At 57.4% G+C, this 23,261-nt stretch overlaps 1 protein-coding gene across 1 annotated transcript in view; it reads right to left on the bottom strand.

Moving 5' to 3' along the window:
* The window catches only part of CNPY3 (canopy FGF signaling regulator 3), a 75,596-nt gene that overhangs the window by 27,970 nt on the left and 24,365 nt on the right, over positions 1 to 23,261 (bottom strand). The window contains exons 2-3 of the mRNA XM_078647233.1: positions 5,663 to 5,786; positions 2,200 to 2,296 (exon numbers count right to left, since the gene is read on the bottom strand). Of these exons, the coding sequence (XP_078503359.1) occupies positions 2,200 to 2,296; positions 5,663 to 5,786 (221 nt within the window). The remainder of the gene's footprint in view (positions 1 to 2,199; positions 2,297 to 5,662; positions 5,787 to 23,261) is intronic.

The following is a 23,261-nucleotide window of genomic DNA, read 5'->3' as shown; positions in this document are numbered from 1 at the left end:
CAGCAGGACAGCAACAAAAATGTCAGCACATTTTGCCACTGTAGGACACAGTGTCCATGACCTGAAATGGACTGTCATCGAGGCTTTTGCAAACGATAGAGATCTCCTATCGAAAGAACAACGGTGGGTGTACCGTCTTGGAACACACCGCACAGGCCTGAATGATGATATTCCATGGGCCCAACTCAACACCTAGGGCCTGCTGGGTGACTCTTATTCTAAGCAACTGACCCGGTTTTGCAGTATAATTAATTTAAAAAAAAAATTTCAGGGCAATTCTTGCTAACATGTACCTCTACCAGCACCCCGTGTATTGGATTGTACATTTGTGTTTAATCAACAGCAGGCAACTGGCTCCAGGTTTCTAGTAGCAATTCTTTCAAGGTTCCACCTCTCCCAGACCTTTAGTAAACTAAAAATGTATGTCTGAATACAAACCAGAGGATAGATGCGGCACAACATCCTGCATCTTTACTCCCAATACTTTAATAGCCATAATATGCTCTCATATCTAGTAACACTGGCCTCTAGCCATACAAACGCTGTTTTTCCTGGAAATGTGACTATCAGGGAAGATGTGCGCATGCGCCACGTTTACAGCGTCACGTCTGCGCGCATGCGCGGTGACCAAGTGAGACGGCGCATGCGCGGTGCATGAGCAGTACACACTGCCTCTCAGCGCGGTTGCAGTCTGAGGCAATCCGAACCTACAGCGGACAAAGAGCTCGAACATCCGCAAAAAATAAGTCCTAACCTGATATTTCCGAGCACCGGGGCTAATGGCTCAAAACCGATAATGCATTTATAGCTACGGGACGGTGGTCTACCTACAACTCTAAGATGGCCGCCCGCATCACTTACTTTTTGGGCCTCTGTAATCTCGGCGGGCTTTTCCTTCCCTAATTGATCAATTAAACAATTAACACACTCCATAAATACTCGCCGCCCGCAGCCTCCGACATATCCACGGAAGCCGCAGACGAAGGAGGAAGCACGAGCGTGCGAGGGGAGCAGTAAGTACGGCATAGCCGCCTCATTAGGATGAACCCTGTATCCCAGCGAGCACTGACTGGTGATATTTGGAGAACACCTGATGGGATAGAATTACAATGCAGTCCCACTTCTTCTTCCCCTCTGCAGTTGTGACCCCACCTTACCCTTCTGTCTCAAGCTGGCTCATGGGGCATTGACTCCTCCATTGATAAGTATGAATTTGAATACCTCAACCCCTGGCTATTAACATCCCCTATGTGTAACCTGTCTATGTGTGACTGTGTGTTTTCTCAGGATGTGCTTGGTTATCCTTCACTGCTTACGCATGATCCCAGCATTACAAACTGGTATATGTGTTTCTCTTTCTCCCTTACAGGTGACTTAGAGTTAAGCGCACATTGGGATCGGCGCAATTATAATTAGCTTTTCTTATCTTGCAGGCATACTACATTATTAGTGTGGAAGCTTATTTGTGTCGTAATTATTAATTGTAGTTACACACATAGTTTACCTTTTTTCACTTTTCCTGTATACACACCTTTTCTACCTTTGTGGAGAAACACTAGTGAGTGACAGGGGGATCTTCCCCTAGGTCCTGACGAAGAGGCCTCGCGCCTCGAAACATGTTGACCCACATAGGAGAGAGAGCCCATTAAATAGCTCCATCTCTCCGCTTCACTTTTCTTTTAATAATACCAGCCAGTGTTTAATAAAATTTCTTTTTTCCACTAGGCCAGGTATTTTTTAACGTTCACTCTTATATCACTCCTGACCCCACTGACACTCACTCCCAACACATAGCACCTCCACCTAAAGGTGCTACAGCGTATCCGCTTGTCGCAGCACTGCCCCGCCCCGCAGCGGGACGGGAAGACCCCGATGATGAAGCATGACACCAAGGGCCCTTTTGGTGTGTGAGGGGTATTTTAAACAAAGAAGGTGTATTCCAATGACATCCGGATATACACCCACCCAATGTGAGGTGGCCCTTTTTGATTAACCTTTAACCCTGATAAGAGGAGGACGTGCCCACCTCGGTGCCCACCGGCATCACCTCTTCACTCCCCCCTTTTGATTTCCTTAACAGACAGATAATACAGGGGTGCACTTAAGTGTGCGAGACAGGGGACACAGGGGGACACAGGGGTGCACAGAGTGTGCGTCCGAGGGATAGAGACTGGTGACACAAAGGTCGCTGCTTCCTACCTTTGCAAATCTGTTGCTGCCGGTCCGCTCCTTGTGCAGGTTGTACTCCAGCAGGCGTTTGCAGATACTCTCGGTCACCTCAATCAGGCGGATGTCTCTGCAGGGAGAGACGGGGCAGACGTGAGCCTGGAGAATGTGGGAGGTCGCTATTCACAAACCAGGGGGCCAACCCCTGTGCTGAACACACAACACCAATCACATGCATGGAGGCAGTAAAGCAGGATCACTCCGCAGTGTAGTGACCCAGCAAAGAGCTGTCAGCCAATCAACCAATCAAAGCGCAGGAAATGATTCTAGGGGTGCTGGTAATTAAACAGGATCTAGAGATCATCCAATGGCAGGAAGAGAGCAGGACGGAAGGCTCTGGGGTCTTTCAACTGTAGCTCTGTACAGATCTTGTGAATCCAGTGCAGCCTGTATGGGGTCCTTTTCATCACACTGGCTGAGTGAGACTGGACACGCTCTCCCCAGTCTCACAGCTGCAAAACTGGACCTCTCTTGGGAGTTTCCTGTGTCACACCACCTCAGCATTTCTAACGCCTACTGTGTCACACTCCATACAGAGCAAGTGTCTCTGGTGTCTGAGTCGGCAGAATTCCCTATAACTGGTAGTAGAGCCCAGGGACTTTTTGTTGATCGCAGAGCCCAACGTCACCATGTGGTAGTGGTCACTGTGGTAGTGGTCGCAGAGCCCGACGTCTCCATGTGGTAGTGGTCACTGTGGTAGTGGTCACAGAGCCCGACGTCTCCATGTGGTAGTGGTCGCAGAGCCCAACGTCTCCATGTGGTAGTGGTCGCAGAGCCCAACGTCACCATATGATAGTGGTCGCTGTGGTAGTGGTCGCAGAGCCCGACGTCTCCATGTGGTAGTGGTCGCAGAGCCCAACGTCTCCATGTGGTAGTGGTCGCAGAGCCCAACGTCTCCATGTGGTAGTGGTCGCAGAGCCCAACGTCTCCATGTGGTAGTGGTTGCAGAGCCCAACGTCTCCATGTGGTAGTGGTCGCAGAGCCCAACGTCTCCATGTGGTAGTGGTCGCAGAGCCCAACGTCACCACGTGGTAGTGGTCGCAGAGCCCAACGTCTCCATGTGGTAGTGGTCGCAGAGCCCAACATCTCCATGTGGTAGTGGTCGCAGAGCCCGTCACCACGTGGTAGTGGCATGTGCACCTGACGTCTCAATGCCATAGTGGCTGCTGCACCTGACGTCTCAATGCCGTAGTGGCTGCTGCACCCGACGTCTCAATACCGTAGTGGCTGCTGCACCCGACGTCTCAATGCCGTAGTGGCTGCTGCACCCGACGTCTCAATGCTGTAGTGGCTGCTGCACCCGACGTCTCAATGCCGTAGTGGCTGCTGCACCCGACGTCTCAATGCCGTAGTGGCTGCTGCACCCGTCTCAATGCCGTAGTGGCTGCTGCACCCGACGTCTCAATGCCGTAGTGGCTGCTGCACCCGACGTCTCAATGCCGTAGTGGCTGCTGCACCCGACGTCTCAATGCCGTAGTGGCTGTTGCACCCAACGTCTCCAGTGTCACACTGGCCACAGAGCCCATCTCCTGTTTTGTAGTGGTTGCACAGCCCATCTCCAACGTCGTAGTGGTTGCACAGCCCATCTCCAACGTCGTAGTGGTTGCACAGCCCATCTCCCGTGTCGTAGTGGTTGCACAGCCCATCTCCCTTGTCCTAGTGGTTGCAGAGCCCATCTCCCGTGTCCTAGTGGTTGCACAGCCCATCTCCTGTGTCCTAGTGGTTGCACAGCCCATCTCCCGTGTCCTAGTGGTTGCACAGCCCATCTCCCGTGTCCTAGTGGTTGCACAGCCCATCTCCCGTGTCCTAGTGGTTGCACAGCCCATCTCCCGTGTCCTAGTGGTTGCACAGCCCATCTCCCGTGTCCTAGTGGTTGCACAGCCCATCTCCCGTGTCCTAGTGGTTGCACAGCCCATCTCCCGTGTCCTAGTGGTTGCACAGCCCATCTCCCGTGTCCTAGTGGTTGCACAGCCCATCTCCCGTGTCCTAGTGGTTGCACAGCCCATCTCCCGTGTCCTAGTGGTTGCACAGCCCATCTCCCGTGTCCTAGTGGTTGCACAGCCCATCTCCCGTGTCCTAGTGGTTGCACAGCCCATCTCCCGTGTCCTAGTGGTTGCACAGCCCATCTCCCGTGTCCTAGTGGTTGCACAGCCCATCTCCCGTGTCCTAGTGGTTGCACAGCCCATCTCCCGTGTCGTAGTGGTTGCACAGCCCATCTCCCGTGTCGTAGTGGTTGCACAGCCCATCTCCCGTGTCGTAGTGGCTGCAGAGCCCATTTCCCGTGCTGTAGTGGTTGCACAGCTCATCTCCCGTGCCGTAGTGGTTGCACAGCCCACCTCCCGTTCCGTAGTGGCTGCACAGCCCACCTCCCGTGCCGTAGTGGCTGCACAGCCCATCTACCGCGTTGCAGTGGTTGCATAGCCAATCTCCCGTGTCGTAGTGGTTGTACAGCCCATCTCACGTGTCGTAGTGGTTGCACAGCCCATCTACCGTGTCGTAGTGGTTGCACAGCCCATCTACTGTGTCACAGTGGTTGCACAGCCAATCTCCCGTGTCGTAGTGGTTGCACAGCCCATCTCCCGTGTCGTAGTGGTTGCACAGCCCATCTCCCGCGTCGTAGTGGTTGCATAGCCCAGCATGTCTCTTCTCCGTAGGAGTGGTCGCACAGCCCAGCTGCTCTCCCAGGACAATTTCCAGCAGGTCCTGAGTTGCAGTGGCTACGGAGCCCAGTGTCTCCGGTGTTACAGTCGTCACAAAAGAAGCCCTCTCCTACGTCACACTGGCCCCCGGTCCCAGTGGCCCCAATGACGCACTATCTTGCAAAGGCTGGGCTCTTTAATGTCTTCTTTGCCACACAAGCTACCAAGTTCGGTCTCCAGTGCCATCCAGGCGACAGAGCCGTTAACACGATGTTCAGTTCGGGCATACACTCGCGCTTCTCAGATAAAGTCGCTGAAACAGCAAAGACTCCAAGTCTCACCAGTTACAGCCACTGTAAAGGGCGCCATCTTGGCTGCTCTCCTGGATAAACCAGGGGACTTTGGTCACCAGTCCTTGTCAGTCTGATCTACTTTATGGGATCGGTCACACCAGGTCATTCCCTACAAGGGATGAGCGTGGGAAAGAGGTAGGACTAGGAGGAGCCACTACAGCACCTCAGGCTGGGATTCTCCTACATGGAGACCAGGAGGGGCTGCTGAGGGACTGAAGGCTCAATGAAGAGCAATAAACTCAATTTACATCCATTCCAATCAGACACCAGCTCCACCCTCCCATCCAGACACAGGGGTGTAACAGGAGCAGGAAAGCGGTTTACGGCACACGCTCCACACTAGTGACTTTGGTTCAAATGAGCACATTCGTCTTACATGAAGAGAGGTGAATACAGAAGATGGAAGTAACTGGGATTAGGGATGTCTCTGGCCGAACCACTTACGATTTGGTGTACTTGATGCCACTGCTCTTGCCATCCATGAAGCCATATTTCGTGTCGATGACCTCTTTGGTCTTCCCAGTCTCATCAAAGGCAGATTTCAGCTCCACAGCCACAAACTTGCAGACTAGAAGAAAAACAAAGAGCCAGGGTCATGCTTGTGGGTCACGAAGGCGCCATGGTCAATCTTAGTTATGGCAGAGTAACGATACAACCAGGATCCGACATCCCGAACCAGGAGCCAGCGACAGGACAACCAATAGAACCAGACCCTGGACTAGCGGGGAGACATGCACCTCGTGACCCATCCTGGGCAGTTTTATCATGCATCCCATTCATTCCATTTATAAGTTGCATTTTGTGCCCAGTTGATACATGAACATAATTTTAGAAACATACTTGCTGTGTGCATTTGAGTTAATAAACGCAGCCTGCAATAGGGCATTCACATGACAAGTGGTTCCTGGAGCACCAAGTGGAATCAGCAGTTTTGAGATTGGTTGGGCTGTCAGCATCACAATTTAGGAACAGAGTTTAGCTTCAGCATCATAATATTCATACCAAAGTTTCTGTATTCACTCATGGGGCACTAGTTCCATCACTGCTCTCCAGTGGCCATTTAAATGCGTGCTTCGAAGCAAGCTCCTCACGATTGTGCACGGTTATAGAGTTATTTCGTGGAATTAACTCTTCGAAGCAATCTCCCGCGCTTGGGCACACTTATAAAGTTATTTCATGAAAGGAACTCTTCGTAGCAAGCTCCTCGCGCTTGTGCATGGCTATAAAGTTATTTCATGAAAGGAACTCTTCGAAGCAAGCTCCTCGCGCTTGTACACACTTATAAAGTTATTTCATAGAAGGAACTCTTCGAAGCAAGCTCCTCGTGCTAGTGCACGGTTATAAAATTATTTCAGAAAAGGAACTTTTTGAAGTAAGCTCCTCGCGCTTGTGCACGCTTATAAAGTTATTTCATGGAAGGCAGTCTTCAAGGCAAGAGTGAAGCACAGCCAGTGGAGCTGTCAAATTAATTAACGCAATTCACAAAGAAGCATCTGACCCAACTTCAATGCCTTCATCCTTGGATTTAAAATGAGAACTTTATCTTAAAAATCCTTTGCGGACTATGGATAATAAGCCACCTCTGCAAGGGGGACCCGGTCCAAATGCCATTATTTTTTATTAGCATCTCACTGAAAACCACAACTAACATCTTCCAGATGATGAATGTAAAGGTACAAATGGTCTGCATTCACTAAGTGTATTTGTTAGGCCTATATTCCACTGCATCCACCAAGACCGTGTTGATGCTTTCAATAACACAGAGGCAAGCCCTCCAGTGGTCTGGGAAAATGAGATGCCTTCAACCGTTCATGGAGATTGGCTGAACATTAAGGGAACAGAGGCCAGGACACACCTTCATCCCTAAATTGCAGGATTGGTGAATTTGTTCCCAAACCTACACGTCACTATGCAGCACTTTCCTGCAACTCAGCAGAGAACGACCAATCCCACGCTGGCACAGTCGATGCCTACACCAGCCAAGAGCCATGCAGGATCTGGAAAATGTAGGTGGTAAGAACGACATCCTGCACCTTCACCTGTAGAGGGTCCAGAGGTAAGAAAGGTTGGATCTGAAAGGTTGTAGGGGAGACTTTTTTACATTGATTGAGAACCCTAGACAGTACAGGAGACCGAGCGCTGTCTGAGTGGGTGACAGAGGAGGAGGAGACCGAGCGCTGTCTGAGTGGGTGACGGAGGAGGAGGAGACCGAGCGCTGTCTGAGTGGGTGACGGAGGAGGAGGAGACCGAGCGATGTCTGAGTGGGTGACGGAGGAGGAGGAGACCGAGCGATGTCTGAGTGGGTGACGGAGGAGACCGAGCGCTGTCTGAGTGGGTGACGGAGGAGGAGGAGACCGAGCGCTGTCTGAGTGGGTGACGGAGGAGGAGACCGAGCGCTGTCTCTGTGGGTGACGGAGGAGGAGGAGAGCGAGCGCTGTCTCTGTGGGTGACGGAGGAGGAGGAGAGCGAGCGCTGTCTCTGTGGGTGACGGCAGAGGAGAGCGAGCGCTGTCTCTGTGGGTGACGGCAGAGGAGAGCGAGCGCTGTCTCTGTGGGTGACGGCAGAGGAGAGCGAGCGCTGTCTCTGTGGGTGACGGCAGAGGAGAGCGAGCGCTGTCTCTGTGGGTGACGGCAGAGGAGAGCGAGCGCTGTCTCTGTGGGTGACGGCAGAGGAGAGCGAGCGCTGTCTCTGTGGGTGACGGCAGAGGAGAGCGAGCGCTGTCTCTGTGGGTGACGGAGGAGGAGGAGAGCGAGCGCTGTCTCTGTGGGTGACGGAGGAGGAGGAGAGCGAGCGCTGTCTCTGTGGGTGACGGAGGAGGAGAGCGAGCGCTGTCTCTGTGGGTGACGGCAGAGGAGAGCGAGCGCTGTCTCTGTGGGTGACGGCAGAGGAGAGCGAGCGCTGTCTCTGTGGGTGACGGCAGAGGAGAGCGAGCGCTGTCTCTGTGGGTGACGGCAGAGGAGAGCGAGCGCTGTCTCTGTGGGTGACGGCAGAGGAGAGCGAGCGCTGTCTCTGTGGGTGACGGCAGAGGAGAGCGAGCGCTGTCTCTGTGGGTGACGGCAGAGGAGAGCGAGCGCTGTCTCTGTGGGTGACGGCAGAGGAGAGCGAGCGCTGTCTCTGTGGGTGACGGCAGAGGAGAGCGAGCGCTGTCTCTGTGGGTGACGGCAGAGGAGAGCGAGCGCTGTCTCTGTGGGTGACGGCAGAGGAGAGCGAGCGCTGTCTCTGTGGGTGACGGCAGAGGAGAGCGAGCGCTGTCTCTGTGGGTGACGGCAGAGGAGAGCGAGCGCTGTCTCTGTGGGTGACGGCAGAGGAGACCGAGCGCTGTCTCTGTGGGTGACGGAGGAGGAGGAGAGCGAGCGCTGTCTCTGTGGGTGACGGAGGAGGAGGAGAGCGAGCGCTGTCTCTGTGGGTGACGGCAGAGGAGAGCGAGCGCTGTCTCTGTGGGTGACGGCAGAGGAGAGCGAGCGCTGTCTCTGTGGGTGACGGCAGAGGAGAGCGAGCGCTGTCTCTGTGGGTGACGGCAGAGGAGAGCGAGCGCTGTCTCTGTGGGTGACGGCAGAGGAGAGCGAGCGCTGTCTCTGTGGGTGACGGCAGAGGAGAGCGAGCGCTGTCTCTGTGGGTGACGGCAGAGGAGACCGAGCGCTGTCTCTGTGGGTGACGGAGGAGGAGGAGAGCGAGCGCTGTCTCTGTGGGTGACGGAGGAGGAGGAGAGCGAGCGCTGTCTCTGTGGGTGACGGCAGAGGAGAGCGAGCGCTGTCTCTGTGGGTGACGGCAGAGGAGAGCGAGCGCTGTCTCTGTGGGTGACGGCAAAGGAGAGCGAGCGCTGTCTCTGTGGGTGACGGCAGAGGAGACCGAGCGCTCTCTCAGTGGGTGACGGCAGAGGAGACCGAGCGCTCTCTCAGTGGGTGACGGCAGAGGAGAGCGAGCGCTCTCTCAGTGGGTGACGGCAGAGGAGAGCGAGCGCCGTCTCTGTGGGTGACGGCAGAGGAGAGCGAGCGCCGTCTCTGTGGGTGACGGCGGAGGAGAGCGAGCGCCGTCTCTGTGGGTGACGGCGGAGGAGAGCGAGCGCCGTCTCTGTGGGTGACGGCGGAGGAGAGCGAGCGCCGTCTCTGTGGGTGACGGCGGAGGAGAGCGAGCGCCGTCTCTGAGGGTGACGGCGGAGGAGACCGAGCGCCCTCTCAGTGGGTGACGGCGGAGGAGACCGAGCGCTCTCTCAGTGGGTGACGGCGGAGGAGACCGAGCGCTCTCTCAGTGGGTGACGGCGGAGGAGACCGAGCGCTCTCTCAGTGGGTGACGGCGGAGGAGACCGAGCGCTCTCTCAGTGGGTGACGGCAGAGGAGACCGAGCGCTCTCTCAGTGGGTGACGGCAGAGGAGACCGAGCGCTCTCTCAGTGGGTGACGGCAGAGGAGACCGAGCGCTCTCTCAGTGGGTGACGGCAGAGGAGACCGAGCGCTTTCTCAGTGGGTGACGGCGGAGGAGACCGAGCGCTGTCTCAGTGGGTGACGGCGGAGGAGACCGAGCGCTGTCTCAGTGGGTGACGGCGGAGGAGACCGAGCGCTGTCTCAGTGGGTGACGGCGGAGGAGACCGAGCGCTGTCTCAGTGGGTGACGGCGGAGGAGACCGAGCGCTGTCTCAGTGGGTGACGGCAGAGGAGACCGAGCGCTGTCTCAGTGGGTGACGGCGGAGGAGACCGAGCGCTCTCTCAGTGGGTGACGGCAGAGGAGAGCGAGCGCTGTCTCTGTGGGTGACGGCAGAGGAGAGCGAGCGCTGTCTCTGTGGGTGACGGCAGAGGAGAGCGAGCGCTGTCTCTGTGGGTGACGGCAGAGGAGAGCGAGCGCTGTCTCTGTGGGTGACGGCAGAGGAGAGCGAGCGCTGTCTCTGTGGGTGACGGCAGAGGAGAGCGAGCGCTGTCTCTGTGGGTGACGGCAGAGGAGAGCGAGCGCTGTCTCTGTGGGTGACGGCAGAGGAGAGCGAGCGCTGTCTCTGTGGGTGACGGCAGAGGAGAGCGAGCGCTGTCTCTGTGGGTGACGGCAGAGGAGAGCGAGCGCTGTCTCTGTGGGTGACGGCAGAGGAGAGCGAGCGCTGTCTCTGTGGGTGACGGCAGAGGAGAGCGAGCGCTGTCTCTGTGGGTGACGGCAGAGGAGAGCGAGCGCTGTCTCTGTGGGTGACGGCAGAGGAGAGCGAGCGCTGTCTCTGTGGGTGACGGCAGAGGAGAGCGAGCGCTGTCTCTGTGGGTGACGGCAGAGGAGAGCGAGCGCTGTCTCTGTGGGTGACGGCAGAGGAGAGCGAGCGCTGTCTCTGTGGGTGACGGCAGAGGAGAGCGAGCGCTGTCTCTGTGGGTGACGGCAGAGGAGAGCGAGCGCTGTCTCTGTGGGTGACGGCAGAGGAGAGCGAGCGCTGTCTCTGTGGGTGACGGCAGAGGAGAGCGAGCGCTGTCTCTGTGGGTGACGGCAGAGGAGAGCGAGCGCTGTCTCTGTGGGTGACGGCAGAGGAGAGCGAGCGCTGTCTCTGTGGGTGACGGCAGAGGAGAGCGAGCGCTGTCTCTGTGGGTGACGGCAGAGGAGAGCGAGCGCTGTCTCTGTGGGTGACGGCAGAGGAGAGCGAGCGCTGTCTCTGTGGGTGACGGCAGAGGAGAGCGAGCGCTGTCTCTGTGGGTGACGGCAGAGGAGAGCGAGCGCTGTCTCTGTGGGTGACGGCAGAGGAGAGCGAGCGCTGTCTCTGTGGGTGACGGCAGAGGAGAGCGAGCGCTGTCTCTGTGGGTGACGGCAGAGGAGAGCGAGCGCTGTCTCTGTGGGTGACGGCAGAGGAGAGCGAGCGCTGTCTCTGTGGGTGACGGCAGAGGAGAGCGAGCGCTGTCTCTGTGGGTGACGGCAGAGGAGAGCGAGCGCTGTCTCTGTGGGTGACGGCAGAGGAGAGCGAGCGCTGTCTCTGTGGGTGACGGCAGAGGAGAGCGAGCGCTGTCTCTGTGGGTGACGGCAGAGGAGAGCGAGCGCTGTCTCTGTGGGTGACGGCAGAGGAGAGCGAGCGCTGTCTCTGTGGGTGACGGCAGAGGAGAGCGAGCGCTGTCTCTGTGGGTGACGGCAGAGGAGAGCGAGCGCTGTCTCTGTGGGTGACGGCAGAGGAGAGCGAGCGCTGTCTCTGTGGGTGACGGCAGAGGAGAGCGAGCGCTGTCTCTGTGGGTGACGGCAGAGGAGAGCGAGCGCTGTCTCTGTGGGTGACGGCAGAGGAGAGCGAGCGCTGTCTCTGTGGGTGACGGCAGAGGAGAGCGAGCGCTGTCTCTGTGGGTGACGGCAGAGGAGAGCGAGCGCTGTCTCTGTGGGTGACGGCAGAGGAGAGCGAGCGCTGTCTCTGTGGGTGACGGCAGAGGAGAGCGAGCGCTGTCTCTGTGGGTGACGGCAGAGGAGAGCGAGCGCTGTCTCTGTGGGTGACGGCAGAGGAGAGCGAGCGCTGTCTCTGTGGGTGACGGCAGAGGAGAGCGAGCGCTGTCTCTGTGGGTGACGGCAGAGGAGAGCGAGCGCTGTCTCTGTGGGTGACGGCAGAGGAGAGCGAGCGCTGTCTCTGTGGGTGACGGCAGAGGAGAGCGAGCGCTGTCTCTGTGGGTGACGGCAGAGGAGAGCGAGCGCTGTCTCTGTGGGTGACGGCAGAGGAGAGCGAGCGCTGTCTCTGTGGGTGACGGCAGAGGAGAGCGAGCGCTGTCTCTGTGGGTGACGGCAGAGGAGAGCGAGCGCTGTCTCTGTGGGTGACGGCAGAGGAGAGCGAGCGCTGTCTCTGTGGGTGACGGCAGAGGAGAGCGAGCGCTGTCTCTGTGGGTGACGGCAGAGGAGAGCGAGCGCTGTCTCTGTGGGTGACGGCAGAGGAGAGCGAGCGCTGTCTCTGTGGGTGACGGCAGAGGAGAGCGAGCGCTGTCTCTGTGGGTGACGGCAGAGGAGAGCGAGCGCTGTCTCTGTGGGTGACGGCAGAGGAGAGCGAGCGCTGTCTCTGTGGGTGACGGCAGAGGAGAGCGAGCGCTGTCTCTGTGGGTGACGGCAGAGGAGAGCGAGCGCTGTCTCTGTGGGTGACGGCAGAGGAGAGCGAGCGCTGTCTCTGTGGGTGACGGCAGAGGAGAGCGAGCGCTGTCTCTGTGGGTGACGGCAGAGGAGAGCGAGCGCTGTCTCTGTGGGTGACGGCAGAGGAGAGCGAGCGCTGTCTCTGTGGGTGACGGCAGAGGAGAGCGAGCGCTGTCTCTGTGGGTGACGGCAGAGGAGAGCGAGCGCTGTCTCTGTGGGTGACGGCAGAGGAGAGCGAGCGCTGTCTCTGTGGGTGACGGCAGAGGAGAGCGAGCGCTGTCTCTGTGGGTGACGGCAGAGGAGAGCGAGCGCTGTCTCTGTGGGTGACGGCAGAGGAGAGCGAGCGCTGTCTCTGTGGGTGACGGCAGAGGAGAGCGAGCGCTGTCTCTGTGGGTGACGGCAGAGGAGAGCGAGCGCTGTCTCTGTGGGTGACGGCAGAGGAGAGCGAGCGCTGTCTCTGTGGGTGACGGCAGAGGAGAGCGAGCGCTGTCTCTGTGGGTGACGGCAGAGGAGAGCGAGCGCTGTCTCTGTGGGTGACGGCAGAGGAGAGCGAGCGCTGTCTCTGTGGGTGACGGCAGAGGAGAGCGAGCGCTGTCTCTGTGGGTGACGGCAGAGGAGAGCGAGCGCTGTCTCTGTGGGTGACGGCAGAGGAGAGCGAGCGCTGTCTCTGTGGGTGACGGCAGAGGAGAGCGAGCGCTGTCTCTGTGGGTGACGGCAGAGGAGAGCGAGCGCTGTCTCTGTGGGTGACGGCAGAGGAGAGCGAGCGCTGTCTCTGTGGGTGACGGCAGAGGAGAGCGAGCGCTGTCTCTGTGGGTGACGGCAGAGGAGAGCGAGCGCTGTCTCTGTGGGTGACGGCAGAGGAGAGCGAGCGCTGTCTCTGTGGGTGACGGCAGAGGAGAGCGAGCGCTGTCTCTGTGGGTGACGGCAGAGGAGAGCGAGCGCTGTCTCTGTGGGTGACGGCAGAGGAGAGCGAGCGCTGTCTCTGTGGGTGACGGCAGAGGAGAGCGAGCGCTGTCTCTGTGGGTGACGGCAGAGGAGAGCGAGCGCTGTCTCTGTGGGTGACGGCAGAGGAGAGCGAGCGCTGTCTCTGTGGGTGACGGCAGAGGAGAGCGAGCGCTGTCTCTGTGGGTGACGGCAGAGGAGAGCGAGCGCTGTCTCTGTGGGTGACGGCAGAGGAGAGCGAGCGCTGTCTCTGTGGGTGACGGCAGAGGAGAGCGAGCGCTGTCTCTGTGGGTGACGGCAGAGGAGAGCGAGCGCTGTCTCAGTGGGTGACGGAGGAGGAGACCGAGCGCTGTCTCTGTGGGTGACGGCGGAGGAGACCGAGCGCTCTCTCAGTGGGTTACGGCGGAAGAGACCGAGCGCTCTCTCAGCGGGTGACGGCGGAAGAGACCGAGCGCTGTCTCAGTGGGTGACGGCAGAAGAGACCGAGCGCTGCCTCAGTGGGTGACGGCAGAAGAGACCGAGCGCTGCCTCAGTGGGTGACGGCAGAAGAGACCGAGCGCTGCCTCAGTGGGTGACGGCAGAAGAGACCGAGCGCTGTCTCAGTGGGAGACGGCAGAGGAGACCGAGCGCTGTCTCAGTGGGTGACTGTGGAGGAGACCGAGCGCTGTCTCAGTGGGTGACGGCCGAAGAGACCGAGCGCTCTCTCAGTGGGTGACGGCGGAAGAGACCGAGCGCTCTCTCAGTGGGTGACGGCGGAGGAGACCGAGCGCTGTCTCAGTGGGTGACGGCAGAAGAGACCGAGCGCTGCCTCAGTGGGTGACGGCAGAAGAGACCGAGCGCTGTCTCAGTGGGAGACGGCAGAGGAGACCGAGCGCTGTCTCAGTGGGTGACTGTGGAGGAGACCGAGCGCTGTCTCAGTGGGTGACTGTGGAGGAGACCGAGCGCTGTCTCAGTGGGTGACTGTGGAGGAGACCGAGCGCTGTCTCAGTGGGTGACGGCAGAAGAGACCGAGCGCTCTCTCAGTGGGTGATGGAGGAGGAGACCGAGCGCTCTCTCAGTGGGTGACGGAGGAGGAGACCGAGCGCTCTCTCAGTGGGTGACGGAGGAGGAGACCGAGCGCTGTCTCAGTGGGTGACGGAGGAGGAGACCGAGCGCTGTCTCAGTGGGTGACGGCAGAGGAGACCGAGCGCTCTCTCAGTGGGTGACGGAGGAGGAGACCGAGCGCTGTCTCAGTGGGTGACGGAGGAGGAGACCGAGCGCTCTCTCAGTGGGTGACGGAGGAGGAGACCGAGCGCTCTCTCAGTGGGTGACGGAGGAGGAGACCGAGCGCTCTCTCAGTGGGTGACGGAGGAGGAGACCGAGCGCTCTCTCAGTGGGTGACGGAGGAGGAGACCGAGCGCTCTCTCAGTGGGTGACGGAGGAGGAGACCGAGCGCTCTCTCAGTGGGTGACGGAGGAGGAGACCGAGCGCTCTCTCAGTGGGTGACGGAGGAGGAGACCGAGCGCTCTCTCAGTGGGTGACGGAGGAGGAGACCGAGCGCTCTCTCAGTGGGTGACGGAGGAGGAGACCGAGCGCTGTCTCAGTGGGTGACGGAGGAGGAGACCGAGCGCTGTCTCAGTGGGTGACGGAGGAGGAGACCGAGCGCTGTCTCAGTGGGTGACGGAGGAGGAGACCGAGCGCTGTCTCAGTGGGTGACGGTGGAGGAGACCGAGCGCTGTCTCAGTGGGTGACGGTGGAGGAGACCGAGCGCTGTCTCAGTGGGTGACGGTGGAGGAGACCGAGCGCTGTCTCAGTGGGTGACGGAGGAGGAGACCGAGCGCTGTCTCAGTGGGTGACGGAGGAGGAGACCGAGCGCTGTCTCAGTGGGTGACGGAGGAGGAGACCGAGCGCTGTCTCAGTGGGTGACGGAGGAGGAGACCGAGCGCTGTCTCAGTGGGTGACGGAGGAGGAGACCGAGCGCTGTCTCAGTGGGTGACGGAGGAGGAGACCGAGCGCTGTCTCAGTGGGTGACGGAGGAGGAGACCGAGCGCTGTCTCAGTGGGTGACGGAGGAGGAGACCGAGCGCTGTCTCAGTGGGTGACGGAGGAGGAGACCGAGCGCTGTCTCAGTGGGTGACGGAGGAGGAGACCGAGCGCTCTCTCAGTGGGTGACGGAGGAGGAGACCGAGCGCTCTCTCAGTGGGTGACGGCAGAAGAGACCGAGCGCTGTCTCAGTGGGTGACGGCAGAAGAGACCGAGCGCTGTCTCAGTGGGTGACGGCAGAAGAGACCGAGCGCTGCCTCAGTGGGTGACGGCAGAAGAGACCGAGCGCTGCCTCAGTGGGTGACGGCAGAAGAGACCGAGCGCTGTCTCAGTGGGAGACGGCAGAGGAGACCGAGCGCTGTCTCAGTGGGTGACGGCAGAAGAGACCGAGCGCTCTCTCAGTGGGTGACGGCGGAAGAGACCGAGCGCTCTCTCAGTGGGTGACGGCGGAGGAGACCGAGCGCTGTCTCAGTGGGTGACGGCAGAAGAGACCGAGCGCTGCCTCAGTGGGTGACGGCAGAAGAGACCGAGCGCTGTCTCAGTGGGAGACGGCAGAGGAGACCGAGCGCTGTCTCAGTGGGTGACTGTGGAGGAGACCGAGCGCTGTCTCAGTGGGTGACGGCAGAAGAGACCGAGCGCTCTCTCAGTGGGTGATTGTTAGACCTGGCACCTTGGCGTGAGTTTCCCTTCCACTTTTTGCTGTTGTGCCTCCAATGTTTTGATGGTGTCTGCTACTCAGGGCACTGCGCCACGGCCAACCCGTGTCGCAGTGCAAGTGCTCCCTACTGTAAAGTGTACATATGATTGATGTCCATAATTGGTTCATTGGATTTACTGTTAGTCCCTAGTAAAGTGCACTAGGAGTGCCGGGGCTTGTGAATGCCAATACTGCTAGTGGGCCTGCAGCGCTGGTTGCGCCACCCACAGAAGCAGCCTTAAAATGTGTCTAGGGTCTGCCATTGCAGAACCTGCGTGCAGTCTGGTACTGTCACCCTGGCTGGGCAAGTGCACACACTTGCCAGCCCCCAAACCTTCCCTTAAACTTCATATTAGTCACCCCTCTGGTAGGCCTGAGGGCAGGGTGCATTGTGAGTATAAGGTAGAACATGCCCTGATGTGTGTGGCATGTTCTAATAGTGAATTACTGCCAAATTCGTTTTTCACTATTGTAAGGCTACCTGTTCCCTTCTAGGCCAGATGGGCTGCTGGAATTATTACACTCTATAATCCCAGCAGGCTCAGGGAACATGGTAGAAAGTCGTGTTTAGTATGCCTGGACTCAGAATAATAAAATACTTCTTTTAGTAAAGTTTATTTTAATATCCTGGGTTTGCAAATGCTACTTTTAGAAAGTTAGCATTTGCTGGCCTAACCATTTCAGCCCGCCTCTGCTTGGATGTGGATCTGACTGTCTGGTGTGTGTGAGTGACAGGGCTGGGAGTTGACAGGTAGTGATTAGCAGGAGGACCCCTTAATGGGTGGTGGGAGTTTCCCCTGAATGATGCATCAGGCTGTGCCCCTGCCACCACAATGCTGGCTCCGCCCTCCTGGGGAGCGACTGATGACTCAGCCTGCACCTGGCCCAGGAAGGACCGAAGCTTGTAAACAAAGTGCTCAGGCCACTCCTGCCCTCTCAATGCCGGCTCCGCCCCCCTGGGGAGCGGCTGATGTGCCTGCCCTCACACTGAATGCAGAAGTCATAAGTACCCACAACAAGTACTCAGAGACTGGAGCAGTTATGCAGAGGCCCCCCTGGCTTGCTAGAACAAAAGAAACTGGGTATAAAAGTAGGAGCCCTGCTCCTTGTAAATTAGATCCTGTTTGTGCCACAAGAGAAACTCTGCCCGAAGAGAAGGACCTGGAAGGACTACAAGGAGGAGTGCTGACTCTGGCCTGTGTCTGGTGCCTTGCTGCCAAAGGAGAGGAAGAGAAAAAGACTACAAGAGACTTTTACTTTATTTTGAACTTTGTGCCAAACTCTGCTAAAAGATCTCCAAGGGCTTGCTGCTGAACTTGCCCCCTGACCAGCGCTCCAGGAACAGTGAGCGCTAACCCCTGACCAAAGCATCTGCTGTGTGTGCTGCTTATCGCTGCAGCGCTGTCTGAGGAAGACGAGAGCATCAAGCCCCCTGCACACCGTGACCGTGGGTGAGCAGATCGCCATAACAACGTGAAGCCCAGCCCGCCGCTGGCCTGAACACCGTGACGGCATCTGCACCTGGCCCCACGAGAGCAAAGTAACGGAGGACCCGTCCGGTCCAAGCACCGGAGTCTACTGGGCACAAGCGCCGTAGATTCCCCCGCAAAGACGGACTGCCGCCCTTGTCATCTCCCTCGCTATCAGCGTCTGGCCTGCTGCCCCGCTGAAGGGACATCACCGCGACCGGCACTTTGGCTGGGTACGTCCCGCACTTGGGGACCGTACTGCCACTGCGCCACACCCAGCCGCCGCCGTCAGGACGGACGAGAAGACTGAGTGAAAAGGACCTGTGCCCCCATCGAGCACCGCCGCCCTGGGTGACCCGTGACCTGCTGCCTCGAGCCGCAGCTCGCATCGCCCGTCAAGGAAGCAACGCGACGTGGGACAGCTCCCCCTTCAGCCGCCCTCTCCGAGGATCACCACAAGAAGTGAAAGGTACTGTCTTTGCCCCCTCCGCGGCGCGAGCGTCCTGCAATCTGAGCTCGCACCGCGCGGTCTGATCTCAGGCACCCCGGGAGCCTCGCAGCTGCTGCTTGCTTGACAGCGCGAGCCGCCCCAGAGTCAGAGGCGCGCTCTGCTCTTGGCCCCCGAGGCCCCGCCTGACGCTTTCCGAGGCCCGCGGCCCCCTCTCCCCGAGTCGAGCCCCGAAGGGTGACTCATTTCAAGAGCGGAGACAGCGGGAAGCGCCTTGAAGCGCTATAAAGACACTGGAACCTTTCTAAAACTGGGCGGAAGGCCCAAAAGACCGCATTTATTCAAGAACTGTGCCTTTTTCATAAAGAGTAACTGGAACCTGCATTTGAAGTAACCAAGACTGTATTTACAAGCCTGCTTGAGATTTATATAAAGAACATATATTTTTACAAATACAGTTTGGTGTCATTGTGTGGTGGGTTGGTGGTGTTGGTGTAATATTGCAAATGTTTAACCCTACATGCCCCAGAGATTAGCCTAAGACTGCTTAAGCCACACTACCTAGAGGGTAAGCAGAGGTTGTCTTGAAGGTAACCCTCAGCCCTGACGAGGAAGAGAGAGGCCCTGCTTGTCGCCAGTGTTGCACTGCGCCAACCAGAGACTCCCCCTTCCTACATTGGACGCAGCGGTGAGGATTCGCGAATTTACATTTGCAGTGTTTTACCTTAGCTACTGACCATTGCATAGTGATTACAGTCCAGTAACTTAGCCACAGACTTTTTGATTTTTTGATTTTGCTAAAGAAGAAGATCCCTAGTGTTGCAAACATGCCTGGCACAAACAGCATTGATGGAGGAGAGTCCATAGCCTCTAGTGCGCAGGGGCTAGAATGGGATGCATCAAAGCTGGATGACTACACAAAGAAGCAGTTGAGTTATTTTTGCAGGAAACTCAAGGTTCCACACGCAGGATGCAGAAACAAACCTGAGTTCTACAAGGCCATGAGAGCCTGGATTGAATCTAGGAAGGCACCTGAGGATCAGAATGCACCTGTGGATCCTGTGGGTCTGGAAAAACCAGACAGCGTTCTTAGCTTTGGCAGAGGCCTGTCGCCAGAGGAGCTGGCAGACAGACAGGCAACCAGGGATCATGAGATCAAGATGGCAGAATTGAATTTGAAGGGCCAAATGGAGCTTGAAAGCAAAAAAATGGCTCTGGAAGAAAGAAAACTCCAGTTTGAGTATGATGTGAAAATGAGGGAGATGAGTCTAAAAGAGAAAGCCTTGGATCATCCTCCCTCTGGTGGCAGCACAACGCCGGTGCAGGTAGAGTCAAGAGTGCACATCCCCAAAGATGTAGTTAAAGAGTTCTTTAAGGGGGATGACATAGGACAGTGGTTTAGGGCATATGAGGTAGCCATGCTTTCCCACCGGGTCCCTGAGAAGGATTGGGGAGCGGGGTTGTGGGGAAGGTTCCTTAGCGAAGGAAGGGACACCCTGCTAGATTTGCCCACTGAAGACCAGAGATCCTATCCCCATATGAAAGAAGCTTTAATGACCAGGTATGGGCTTACCCCTGAAATGTATAGACAGAAGTTTAGGGGGTGTAATAAGCGGCCTGGGAATACGTATGTGGAGTTTGTGACTTTTTTTTGCAGAGCACTGGATGGTTGGGTGAAGGGTAACAAAGTGAATGATTTTCAAGGTCTCTTTGATTTAATTGCATGGGAGCACTTGTCTGATCAATGTTTTCCTGAGTTACGCCAGCACCTGATTGATAGCAAGCTGTCCAACCCGAGGAAACTTGCTGAGGAGGCGGACCGCTGGCTCAGCACCAGGGTCCACAAGGGTCCAGTGGGAGACTCCGCCAAGGGTGGGCAGGGTCCCCAGCAGAAGAGTGGGGGGGACAAGGGAAAACAGAAAGGGTTCCAAAAAGGCCCCCAAAGTAATCCCCAAGGGGACCAGCAGAAAGGTTCTCAGCCTCCCCCACCCCCTAAGCAGAATGGGGCCCCGACAGGTCGACCTGTTCCAAAGGGGCCCTTCAATTGTTACAAATGTGGTGACCCGGGGCACATAGCCAGTGACCCCAAGTGTCGCCTGTTTGGAAAACCAGCACCCACGGGTGCTCCGCCCCGACAAGTGACCAGTGTTCACTTAGGAGAAGAAGTGATGGTCCCGGGGGGTGGAGATCCTGTTCAGATGACCCTAGTCTCACTAGGAGACAGTGAGATGGTCCCTACAAACTACCTGCCCTCTAACACTAAAAAATATGGGCAGGTGGTTACCATCAATGGTAAGAAAGCTGAGGCTCTTAGAGACACAGGAGCCAGTGTGACTGCAGTGAGGCATCACCTGGTGTCTCAGGAGCAGGTTGTACCCCATGCCTACTGTAGGGTTGTCAACGCTGACAATTCAGAGAGTCAGTGTCCGATGGCTCAAGTTCCCTTCGAGTGGGGGGGGGTCTCTGGTACTCTGCAGGTCTGTGTGAGGAAAGCCATGCCTGTTGACTGTTTGCTAGGGAATGACTTGGAGGACTCCCCTTGGGAAAAGGTGGAGAAGACGACTCACCTGAAGATGGTGGGTCTACCTGACTGGGCGTGCGTGACCACCCGGTCAATGGCAGCCAGTAGGGGTGATCAAGAGGTCCTGGGGCCTGACGGAGAGGCCCAGGAACCGGCCTTAGGGAGAAGGCGCAGGGCGCGCGGGAAACCGGCCCCTGAAGTTCCCACGGTCCAGGAGGAAGCAGACCTTGAGGGGGATGCCCTGGAGCCTACTGGGGAACAGATTGCCGAACTGGGGGACCTGCCTGAGCTGACCCATTGGCAGCAAGAAGGAGGCCCCTCCAGGGAGGAATTCTGCAGGGAGCAGAAAGAATGCCCTTCTCTCGTGGGTATGCGGCAGCAGGCTGCAGACCAGGCCAATGGTGTTCAGGCCAAAACACATTATGTGTACTGGGAGAATGACCTCCTGTACTCAGAGCCTAAGGCTGCTGAACCTGGGTCAGCCCGTGTGCTGGTGGTACCCCAGAAGTTCAGAGCCTTCCTACTGGGACTGGCTCATGATGTGCCTTTAGCAGGACATTTGGGGATGGACAAGACCTATGACAGGCTTGTCACCCACTTCTACTGGCCCCAAATGCACAAGAGCTCAGATGCTCATTGTAGGACCTGTCCAACTTGCCAGGCAAGTGGGAAGAGCGGAGGGAAGAACAAGGCTCCCCTCCAACCCTTCCCTGTGGTCAGTGCGCCATTCCAACGAGTGGGTATTGATATTGTTGGGCCTCTGGACCCCAAGACAGCCATGGGCAACAGGTTCATCCTGGTCTTGGTGGATCATGCCACCCGGTACCCTGAAGCCATCCCTCTGAGGACAGTGACGGCCCCCGTGGTGGGGCGTGCACTAATGGGAATTTTCTCCAGAGTGGGGTTCCCTCTAGAGGTGGTGAGCGACAGGGGGACCAACTTTATATCCAAGTATATGAAGTCCCTTTGGCAAGAGTGTGGTGTAACCTACAAGTTCACCACACCTTACCATCCACAAGGAAATGGGTTGGTTGAAAGATTCAACCGAACCCTGAAAGGCATGATCATGGGCCTGGAAGGTCCAATGAGGCGTAAGTGGGACGTCCTCTTACCATGCCTGCTCTTTGCATACCGCGAGGTGCCACAGAAGTCTCTAGGGTTCAGCCCCTTTGAGCTGCTGTATGGCCACCCCGTGAGAGGACCACTGAGTTTGGTAAAGGAAGGCTGGGAGCAATCTCCCAGGAAACCTCCCCAGAATGTATATAGCTACATGCTGGCCTTCAGAAACCAAACCAGGCGCTTCAGACAACTTGCTGAGGCAAATCTGGAAGCAAGCCAGGAGGAGATGAAGCGGTGGTACGACCAGAATGCCACTCTGGTAGAGCTTCAGCCTGGACAGGAGGTGTATGTCTTGGCCCCAGTGGAACCCTGTGCACTTCAGGATAAGTGGACAGGCCCATTTGAGGTTGTGGAGCGCAAGAGCTCAGTGACATACTTGGTGGACATGAAGACGCCCAGGAATCCTTTAAGGGTCTTACATGTCAACCGCCTCAATCCCCACTTGAAAAGGTCCGAAGTGGGCATGCTGTTGGCCACTGATGATGGAATGGAAGAGGAGTCTGAGCCTCTTCCTGACCTCTTAGTGGCCTGTGAGAAGGATGGGTCAGTGGATGGAGTTAACCTCTCACCCACCCTGACCCCTGAGCAACAGGAAGACTGCCGCCAGTTGCTGGGGCAGTTTCCAGACCTGTTCTCCCTGGTTCCTAGTGTCACAGACTGGTGCGTCCATGATGTGGACACAGGAGACAGCTTACCTGTGAAGCATAAGGCTTACAGGGTAACTGACAGGGTCCGGGCCTGCATCAAGGAGGAGGTCTCCAAGATGCTTGCTCTTAGGGTGGTTGAGTCTTCCAGCAGTCCTTGGTCCAGCCCCGTGGTCTTGGTCCCAAAGGCTGCTGTGCCGGGAGCCACACCTGAACTCCGGTTCTGTGTGGACTACAGAGGACTCAATTCAGTCACCAAGACTGACGCGCACCCTATCCCCAGAGCTGATGAGCTCATTGATCGGCTAGGGGCTGCCCGGTTCCTCAGCACGTTTGATTTAACGTCTGGGTACTGGCAGATCGCCTTGACCGATGGGGCAAAGGAGAGGTCAGCATTCTCCACACCAGATGGGCATTTCCAGTTCCGGGTTATGCCATTTGGGATGAAGAATGCCCCTGCCACCTTTCAGAGGTTGGTCAACCAGGTGTTGGTCGGGCTGGATGAGTTCAGTGCCGCCTACCTGGATGACATCGCAGTGTTCAGTGGCACCTGGCCAGAACACCTGCGGCACCTCTGGGAAGTGTTGATGGCGCTGCGCAAGGCAGGCCTCACAATCAAGGCAAGCAAGTGCCAGATTGGGCAGGGTTCCGTGGTGTACTTGGGACACCAAGTGGGGAGTGGCAAGGTGGCACCCTTGCAACCCAAAATTGAGACCATCCTGGCTTGGGAACCCCCCAAGACCCAGACAGCAGTGAGAGCCTTCCTGGGGCTCACTGGGTATTACAGGAGGTTTGTCAAGGGCTATGGCACTATTGTGACCCCCTTGACAGAACTGACTTCTAAGAAGCAGCCCAGGAATGTGATTTGGACTGACACCTATCAGAAGGCTTTTGACACCCTGAAGACTGCCATGTGCACGGCACCCGTGCTCCTGGCTCCTGATTTCTCCAAGGAATTCATAGTGCAAACAGACGCTTCAGAGCATGGTGTAGGGGCTGTTCTCTCACAGATGACTGAGGAGGGCTGGGACCAACCCGTAGCCTTCATCAGTAGGAGGTTACTTCCACGGGAAAGTAGGTGGAGTGCAATAGAGCGAGAAGCATTTGCTGTGGTCTGGGCGCTGAAGAAGCTAAGACC

Source organism: Lissotriton helveticus, chromosome 6, assembly GCF_964261635.1.
Source record: "Lissotriton helveticus chromosome 6, aLisHel1.1, whole genome shotgun sequence".
Lineage (NCBI taxonomy): Eukaryota > Metazoa > Chordata > Amphibia > Caudata > Salamandridae > Lissotriton > Lissotriton helveticus.
This window is presented reverse-complemented; position numbering and strand designations above follow the sequence as displayed.